The 9,775-nt window shown below is 44.5% G+C and overlaps 1 protein-coding gene across 1 annotated transcript in view; it reads left to right on the forward strand.

Moving 5' to 3' along the window:
• Positions 1-814: 814 nt before the first annotated feature.
• UBAC2 (UBA domain containing 2) overlaps positions 815-9,775 on the forward strand; it is a 173,821-nt gene continuing 164,860 nt past the window's right edge. The window contains exon 1 of the mRNA XM_003789594.3: positions 815-983. Within this exon, the coding sequence (XP_003789642.1) occupies positions 953-983 (31 nt within the window). The 5' untranslated portion in view covers positions 815-952. The remainder of the gene's footprint in view (positions 984-9,775) is intronic.

The raw sequence follows: 9,775 nt of genomic DNA on the forward strand, positions 1-9,775 counted from the left end.
ATATTGTGAACAGACCATATAAAGAAAGTCTTAGGAAGGAGATACAAAGTGCCTGTACCGGCTCGTCGCCCGTAGTATAGTGATTATGGCGCCAGCCACATACACCAAAGGTGGCGGGTTCGATCCCAGCCCGGGCGAGCTAAACAATAACGAACAACTGCAACAAAAAATAGCCGGTCATTGTGGTGAGCACCTGTAGTCCCAGCTACTTGGGAAGCTAAGGTAAGAGGATCGCTAACGCCCAAGAGTTAGAGGTTACTGTGAGCTGTGACGCCACAGCCTCTACCGAGGGCGACATGGTGAGACAGTCTCAATAAAAAACAAAAAATTGCCTGGACTTTAGCCTCCTACAAATAATCAATGTCAATAACTTGGTCCACTGCTAGAGCAGGGACTGCGTTTTATTGATCCACAAGCCTCAGACTTAGCACACGGGTTGGGCCCTGCGAGCCCGAAGGCGACGAGCTCTGGGGACCGCCAGAAGACGGAGCCAGCGCGGAAGGCGCCGGGAGTCTGGACTGGGAGAGGTTAGAGGTCGCAGAGCCCAGCGCGGGCGACCCAGAGGAAGCCACTGCCTTCGTGGCTGCACGAGGCGTGGGACGCACTGGGTACCAGTGAGCAGCCCCTGGGACTACAGCTTCGCGCTTCCAGTGGCATTCTACCTTTCCCCCCGGCAAACAGCTCCCACAGCCGTCTAAAAACCCCGGAGAGGCGGGCGGGCCCCTCCCCCTCCCCCCCGCGGACGCACTTCCCTTCCCCGGCAGGAAGGGAGGGCTCTGGCCGAGCGGGGGCGCTCCGCGACCGCGCATGCGCCGGTCATCAGGCGTCCCCGGAGAGGCCTCGCGGCGTCCCATTTGCCGCCCCGCCGGGAGTGCGCGTGCGCGGTCGCCGGGCTCCCCTTCTTTATTTCCCTCCCCCTGTCTCCCGCGGGGGCTCCCGGCCCAGCGGGACCATGTTCACCAGCACCGGCTCCAGTGGGCTCTGTGAGTACCCGCTACCGCCATCCTGGCCGCCACCTATCGCCACCCTGGGCACCTCCGTGAGGAGGCTGAGGGCAGCGGGGATCCTCGGGTTTGCAGGAGGTTGGGGGGCCGACCCTCCAGCCTCGCTCCCGAACCTCAGTACCTGCTCTTGGGGGACCGCGGGTTCCGCCTGAAGGGGCGAGTGGGCGCTAAGTCCCGCCCAGTCCCGGCCCACACCTGTGAGCCCCCGTCCGGCTGGGTTTCCTCCGGTTGCAACGCGTGTGTGGAGCCGAAAGAAGAGGCTGTCCTGGTGGAGGCGATGAGGACGCCTCTGCCCCCTTCCCAGTCATCTCGCTCCATTCATTTAGGGTGTTGGGGACCAAACTGATTCTCTGCCACATGTACATTTCAACTCTGCTTCAGGAGCTGGCCTCTCAGTTTTACTTGGATATGTTTCTTCTCTAGCCTCCCTGAAGAATTTTTAGACAAATAAAAACGGATTAAAGTGCTTTAAAGTGGAGGCAAGTTAGGAAGTCTTTTGAAGAGAGAGTGCCCACTTTGCTGCTGGATTTTGTTCTATTTGCCTGGCTTGTCAGCGATGGTCAGCAGCTAGGGAGCGGAGAAGTATATATAGCCTTTGAAACAGCCCTTTCTCGCTGACATTGACTCTATCTAATTGACTTTTGATAAGATGTATTGAATGTTAACCAAATAGCACTGAGATTAGGCACTTATAAAGCGACATTGAACTATTTGAACAGCTATAATTTTGCAATTGCTTGTCACTGTTGATACTTCATATTTCTATACAAGGGAAGTGAATGTTGATAGAGTACAGAAACATCACACATTCCAAAGGTGAAGGATCTGTTGGGAATATTGTGAATCTTCTTCTGACAATATATGTCTAAGTCTGGCAGTGAGTTAGTTTCAGAGGGGCAGCCATCATTATCATTTTAAATCTTTCTTCTCAACAGGTTTTGAAATGAGTTTAATATTTATGATTTCTCTTCTTTTATAATTAATTTTATTTATAGTATCTTTCATACATTAGACCCAGGGCATCTTACAACTGCTAGCTAACTAATCTTCCTGAAACTACCCTTTGAAGAACATTCTTGCAGTCAATGATGCTAACAGTTCAAGATTGTGATGTGTTTTTCCTGGGATCACGGTGAGCCATACACTAGGGGGTGCAAAATTAGCAGTAGAACTTCAGTTTTACTTGCTTTTTCAGCCTTTTGAGCTATCCTTGCAGGCCAAAATACATATAAAAAATTTAAATAAAAGTCCAGAGAAATCTGTTACTGGTTGCTGTACCCTATAAGCCATTAGATTGCATGGGCAAAGTGTATTCAAGTTTGATACAGTGTGTCTCAGGGAAAGGTCTTACTTTCTTATCTATGGCACAGGTTGGTGAATGTTAAATTCTAGGAGCTAGACTGCTGCCCCAGGAGAGATCTAGGCCAAGAGCCCTCTCCTCAGCTGTCTTGGTCTCTTTTTAAAATAAGCGCATCCACAGTGTAAGAGTTAATAAGATGACCATTCCCCAGGAGGCTGTGTCTTGTGTGATCATTCTGTAAACATTGGGCATCTACTGTGGGCTTTGAACTGTGCTAGGTGCTGGGAATGTAACAGTGAACAAGTTTTGCCCCAGTGTTTACAGGTGCTTACAAGTGAAGTTTGGATACAGTTTTTCCAGGGTAGGATATCGGGCAAGTCTGTGTATCTTGCTTTAAGATTTTTCTCTGATGAAACTACCACTGAAAGGAAGTGATTTCCTTTTGAAAAGAAGTTCTGATCCTGAGTAAGCTTCCTGAAGAAAGATAATGTTAATACATCTCTTTGTCCTTGCCCCCATGAGTGGTAAATAAACTGTCTCCTTCAAGGGAGAAATCTCTACTATTTCCTACCTATGTATTTCCCACATTTTGTGACTAGTAGATAATGGTGCTTTGATGTTAAAACTTTCTCTCTCATTAAAAAGTGTCTGTTAAGTACCCATGGAAGTCACACACTGTCCATGTCCAGAGGACAAAGTGGTAAACAGGATAAAGAGACCAATATCATGTAGGTTAATGAAACATTGTGGTTTTAATAGTAATAAATGTTAAGAAAGTAAAAGAGTAATGGCAAGTTTTGGTGCAGAACTGCTTTGGCATGTAGTCAGGAAAATAATCTGGGAAGATGACGTTTGAGCTGAGACCCAGTGGTGTGAAGGAGCCAGCTTGTCAGAGTTTGCTGAAAAATCTGAAACAGGTATGGCAGGATGTTTTCAAGGTACTAAATAAAGCTGATGCAGCTTGTGTGGGGATTTGTGACCATTTCTTTGAAACTGTATGCCAGGTCATGCTTTTGTGATTGGGTAAAAATGAACAGGACAACGTTCATGAGTTATTTTAGATTTCCTTGCTTATAGACCAGTGCTATCATTTGGCTCTGTATCTCCTAATATATATATCTTCGTTAATTTATTAATAAGTGTTCCTATTACTTATGCACCTCACATTGTTTTCAGTGTATATAGTGGACTTAACCAACATTAATTGCATGTCTAATATATTCTACCCTCAAGAAGTACAGTGTCTATTGGGGAAAAAATATTTTTTTTCCAAAAGAATTTAAACAACTTCTGTGCTTGGTGCTATGGGTTTATTACATGGGGTGGATTGGGTAGGAAGAAGCATGGTTGTTAAAGAAGACTCCCCAGTGGCAGTGATATTTGAGCTGGTTTATGAAAGATGACTCAGAGTTTGTCAGAAATAATAGAGGGGAGAAGAGCCTGGGCAGAGTTTGGCAGAAAGGCAAGAGGGAATGATTTAGGGGCTTGGTGACATGGTTGGAGGAACCCGAGAGGTGTGTAGTGAAACTGCTCACAGTGGGCATGCTTCTCTTCTTGTGGTGAGAGGAACACAGGGGATTACTCCTAGTGATAGAGCAGTGGTTTCCAAATGCTGTCTGTGTCCTGGCTGCAAAAAATCAACCATATGCTTTCTAAATGTATACATTCCTGGGTCCCATCTCTACAGGGTCAGATTTGGAAGGGCTAAAATGGGCATCAGAAATCTGGATTTTTAATGCCATTTCTGACATTTCTTTCTTCATATCCAGTCTGGAAGCCATAGTTTATTACCCAAGTTGCAGTCTCATCCAGATTCTTAGCGACCTGGCAACTCTATCCCTCGATGAGCATGCAACCCCCAACTGTGTGAATTTATGGTGTCTAGTCTGAGCTGAGCCATTGACATAATTTCTCAGTTAAGTTTCTTGGATTCAGTCATTTCCCTATGTTACTTCCATTTCATCCCTGGCTTCAAGACCCATCCCACTTTGAACCCATCAAAAAGTCAGGGCTGTCCACTGGATTCTCCCTCACCTCTCCCTAACTTATTTCTGTGCACTCTTAGCTTTCTTTGTGCCTTTCTTCCAACCTAAAAGAATGAAAGCACTGTTCTAACTGAGGCCTACCCTCCACCTATTCTGAACTCTTTCTTGTATTTTCTGGCACAACTCCTGTTTCTTCTTTACCTTCATTCTCTCTTCTGTGGGAATGGATCTGCCCTGTGGTTGTAGCTGATGCTTTCTTTTGTGGGAGTCTCTCCTGTGCTGCTCCCTTCACCTTGGGGACTGTATCTCTCTTTTGGTGAGAGAGCAGAGTGTGGGGTTTAGAGCAATGGGTTTGGGGGTCAGAGCCCTTGTGGATAGGAAGGAGATCAGAAGAGTTAATATACATAAAGCACCTCGAATTTTGCCATAGTCAATAGTCAGGTTTAAGAATTATTAAGGGTCCTTCTGAGATTGTTCTAAAAGATACAAATGCATAACCTATCCATTGACCCTTGCTTGTGCCTCCTCAGCTGCTGATCACTTTCTTTCAGCCAAACTTCTTTTTCTTAGGTAAAGTTACTCTCGCCCTGGGTAGAGTACTATGGTGTCATCATCACTTACAGCAACCTCAATCTCTTGGACTCAGGTAATTCTCTTGCCTCAACCTCCCCAGTAGCTGGGACTATAGGTGCCCACCAAAAGACCAGTTCTTTTATATTTTGTAGAGATAGGGTCTCACTGTCAATCAGGGTGGTCTTGAACTCCTGAGCTCAAGGGATCCACTCGCCTCTGTCTCCCAGAGTTGTAGGATTACAGATGTGAGCCACGCCAAGCCTTCAGCCAAATTTAAGGAAAGATGGTCTTCCCTTGTTCCCCCCTTCACCTTTATTCACCTTTGAGCCCTCTACAATTAGTCTGCTGCTCTTTGATGCTACCACTGTGGCAGGGCCCTTCGCATTGCTAAATCTGCTCTAAAACTCTCATTTGATCTCAAACATTTGTTTGGGAGCTTTGGGTCAGGTGCAGTTGGAGAAATTTGTTGAACCCAAGGTTCATTGGTGTTAGCCTGTGGTATGGATGCTCATTTGCTGTAGAAATAGGTGAGCCATAAGGACTGGTGGAGAGATACAGGGTCTGCATCCCCCTCCTTCATTCCAAGGTCTTGCCTTGGGAGCCCAAATACTCTGTCTCCAGCAAAATGCCAAATGAACAAGAACATTTACCACTGTGGCCCTTTTCTTATGCTCTCGAGGAGGAACAAACCTTGTTCTTACTGACATAGTCTTTCTTAAATACACATTCAAGGTGTTGAAGACATAACTTGTGGGAGATGATCAAATAAGTCTTTAATTTTGTTTCTGACTGTATATATATATATTTTTTGAGACAGACCCTCAAGCTGCCCCCCTTGGTAGAGTGCTGTGGCATCACAGTTCACAGCAACCTCCAACTCCTGGGCTCAAGTGAGTCTCCTGCCTCAGCCTCCCAAGTAGCTGGGACCACAGGTGCCCGCCACAATGCCCGGCTATTTTTTGGTTGCAGCTGTCATTGTTGTTTTGGAGGGCCCAGGCTAGATTCGAACCCGCCACCTTAGGTGTATATGGCTGGCACCTTAGCCACTTGAGCCACAGGTGCCATGCCTCACTGTCTCTTTAAAATGTACTCAGTTGGGGGCAGTGCCTACCAACCTCATGTATGGAGGTGGTGGGTTCAAACCCTCCCGGCCAAAAACTGCAAAAAAAATGTACTCAGTTGGGGAAGCTTTTTGCCTTTATGAAAAGAACTGACTTTCACTCTTTGATTCATTAGAATTCATTAGGTACTTAATGGGTAGTCCTGGAGTAAATAAAAGACAACAGGTGGTGGTGGTGCTTAGGTAATAGAAGTCTTGAAACATAAGCTCAGTTTAAACCTTTCAAGTACCTAGTTCAGTATTTTTTTTTTTTTTTGAGACACTTTCTCACTTTGTCACTCCTGTAGAGGGTTGTGGCTTCGTAGCTCACAGTAACCTGAGAATGATCATCAAGTGATCTTCTTGCTTCAGCCTCCCAGATAGCTGGGACTACAGGCCCCCACCACAGCGCCCAGCTAGTTTTAGAGATGGGGTCTCAACCTCCCAGAGTGCTAGGATTACAGGTGGGGCCCTAGTTCAGTATTTAAATTGGGACATCCATCTCTACCCAGAGGTTCCTCCCTCTTTCTCCCAGTTAAGACTTGTAGTTGACAACCATCTTATCAGAAGAATGGGGTGAGGATTGGCCTGCACTGCTTTTGGTTCCACTCTGTTCCTCAGATTTCCTGGGCGTGACCTCACTGGGTTCTATGATGGCTGGAATAGGAGGAAAAGGAATGGTGAGGAACTCAGTTGTTCCGTGGCTCCTTGTGGCTCCTTGAGCCTGGCCCGTGATTAAAGACGACCCTTCATCTTGCAAGTGCTTTAATGGGTTTTTCAGAGACTCTCAAGGATCCCATAGCTGCCGCCCCCTTTGACCTTAGTTCCTCCGTATTTTGGTGGATTTACTTTGGTGACTCTTCTTCAGCTCCTAGGAACTTAGATCTCCTTACAATTTCCTTTTGCTGGGGTCCTTTTGGCTTGAACCGAAGATAATCCCCCTGCTGGCTCTTGCATGTGGCCCACTTTGCCTCAGCTGGCACTGCATATTCCTTGCCCTGGTTGTGCGTGTCCATTCCAGTGATTTACTGCTCAGGTTGTGTCAGCATTCTTGGGTATCCACTTGAGGGGTCACATATTTAGCTCATCTGATAGGCCATTCAGACCCCTACTTAGCTTGCTGTGAGGGCAGGCTGTGCTCAGCACTTCAGGGGTTCACTCTGCAAATCTTTTCAAGTCCTGTTTTTAAAATAGAGAACTGTCCCATTCCCCTCTCTGTCTGTATCCATCGCCTGGCTGAGAGGCGTTTAAGAGTCATGGGACTGCTTTGGATTCATTTTCTTGGTAATTCTGCATCTTGGTATGGAGTGTCCTTTAGTAGACCCTTGCATCTTGGTTTCTGAGTGGAAACTCCCAATTTTATCATCTTTTAGTTGGTTTTCTGTTTTGCTGGGCAAAAACCATTTGGCTGGTTTCTTTAGGATGACTTTAAAGTTTGTACATGTTTGCTCTAACCAGGCCTTTGAAGCTTGACTCTTGGGAACAAACTATTCCCCACACTTCTTAAGATTTTGGGGACTGTATTCTTGAAACTACCAAGTAATCTACTATTTATTCATAAATTTAGCCAAAAAGGAAAGATAAGCATTAATCAGGGAGAGAAAAGCTTAAGGGAGGACTCCTTAAAAAATGTAAAGCTGGCTCAGCGCCTATGGCTCAAGTGGCTAAGGTGCCAGCCACGTACACCTGAGCTGGTGGGTTCGAATCCAGCCTGGGCCCGCCAAACAACAATGTCGGCTGCAACCAAAAAAATAGCTGGGTGTTGTGGCGGGCGCTGGTAGTCCCAGTTACTTGGGAGGTGGAGGCAGGAGACTCGCTTGAGCCAGGAGTTGGGAGGTTGCTGTGAGCTGTGATGCCATGTCATGTCTACCCAGGGCAATAGCTTGAGGCTCTGTCTCAAAAAAAAGAGAAAAAAAAAAGTAAAGCTAAGATAAACCATACTGTGGATGGTTTAGAAAATAAAGAAAAAACACTGTTAGCATTTCAGTTAATTTTCTTCATCTTCTCCTGCATTTTTATGTTCTGATTTTTGTTATTATAAAATAAGTACATGTTCACCAAAAAAATCTGAAATACAGAAAAGCACTAGGAAGAAATGAAATAGCATTTATTAACATTTTACATGTAGCATTTATACTGTTTTTCTGGTGCAAAAATGAATGATCAAATGAATAACTAAAAGTAAATTTGTCATACTGAATACTATTTTGTAACTTATTTCACTCAACAGAATCTTTTAAAATGTAATCATAATGACTAGATATGTATTCTTTCTTTGTATTCCATTCCCTTCCTTTTTCATAAGCATTTCTCCACTATGCTATTCTTGCAGAATTAGGCTATTTCTCTTCTTTTTATTTTCCTATCATATTAATACTGAGCATCTTAATCTTTAGATATTCCTAGAAGTGAAAGAATGTTAAATAAAGTTTATTATCTTGTAACTTTTTTTTTTGTTTGTTTGTTTGTTTTTTTGAGACAGAGTCTCAAGCTGTCCCCCTGGGTAGAGTGCTGTTACATCACAGCTCACAGCAACCTTCAACTCCTGGGCTCAAGCAAGTCTCCTGCCTCTGCCTCCCAAGTTGCTGGGACCACAGGCAACTGCCATAATGCCTGGCTATTTTTTTGGTTGTTTAGCGGGACCGGGCTGGATTCGAACCCGCCACCTTAAGTGTATGTGGCTGGCCCCTTAGCCACTTGAGCCAGAGGTGCCAAGCCATCTTATAACTTTTGGTTCATACTCTAAAATTCCAACTCAGAGGGTGGTACCAATTTAAAACTCCACCAACAATTTAAGGGAGAAAAGATTGCTTTACTTAGGTTGTTATATTTCATTTTCACAGCATCCCTAGGAAGACAGGTATTATTCTTTTCCCCAGTCCCCCACAAATATTTAATATATTGAGACTCAGAAAATAATTGTCCAAGATCACATAGCCAGTAGTACACAGAAGAGCTGAGATTTGACCTATGCTTGCCTGCCTGCAATGCCTTTCTACTGTATCGTGCCACATTAAAGGGACTTAATTTGACACAAATTTAGTCTCTTTAATGGAAAATGGCAATGGCAGCGTATCTTGCAAACCTTAGGAAAAACATCTGGAAAAAAGATACGTAATTTAAATGACAGTTCTATATAGCTCTGTATACCCTTTATACTTTTTCAATCAATAACTAATAAGTGTGCATTATTAGCATAAAACATATGCACTGTTCTAAGAAGTTTACATATGTTAAGTCGTTTAATTCTCAGAACAGCCCTGTGAGAGGTACGGTTATTTTTTTCTATTTGCAGATGAGGAAGTTGAGACATTGGCGTTTAGTAACTTTCCCAAGGTCACATAGCAGGTGAAGAGCAGGACTAGAATTGGAAACCAGACAGCCTGGTCCCACATTCTGTGTTGCACTCTGCTGCTTCTCAGCCTTAAAAAAGTGTATCTCTGTGGATCTCTCTTGAACGCTGGGATCTTCCCAGGCAAATGATGGAACCGGTGGTGCAGGTTGGCAGTAGGACTCACTCATATCTCAGTCGTTGAAAGCAGTGGTATGTCCTGACAAGTCAGTTTTCATCCCTTGGGACTGTGGCAGCTGTCTTCAGTCTAGGAGTCTCCCTCTGTCTTCCTTACGTCAGAGCCAACATTCAGTGAGCTTTTTGTAGAGATGTTTTATGTCCTAATTAGGATCTTTTTGTAATAGCTAGTGTTTTGTAGTTATTTTTATTTATGGATATTCCTTTCCCCTTCTCTTCTCTGACCAAATTATCTTCTTTCTCCAACTTTTTCCATTCTCAACTTGTCTTTTTTTTTTTTTTTTT

Source organism: Otolemur garnettii, unplaced genomic scaffold (assembly GCF_000181295.1).
Source record: "Otolemur garnettii isolate 467f Iridium unplaced genomic scaffold, OtoGar3 scaffold00034, whole genome shotgun sequence".
In the NCBI taxonomy this organism is placed as follows: Eukaryota; Metazoa; Chordata; class Mammalia; order Primates; family Galagidae; genus Otolemur; species Otolemur garnettii.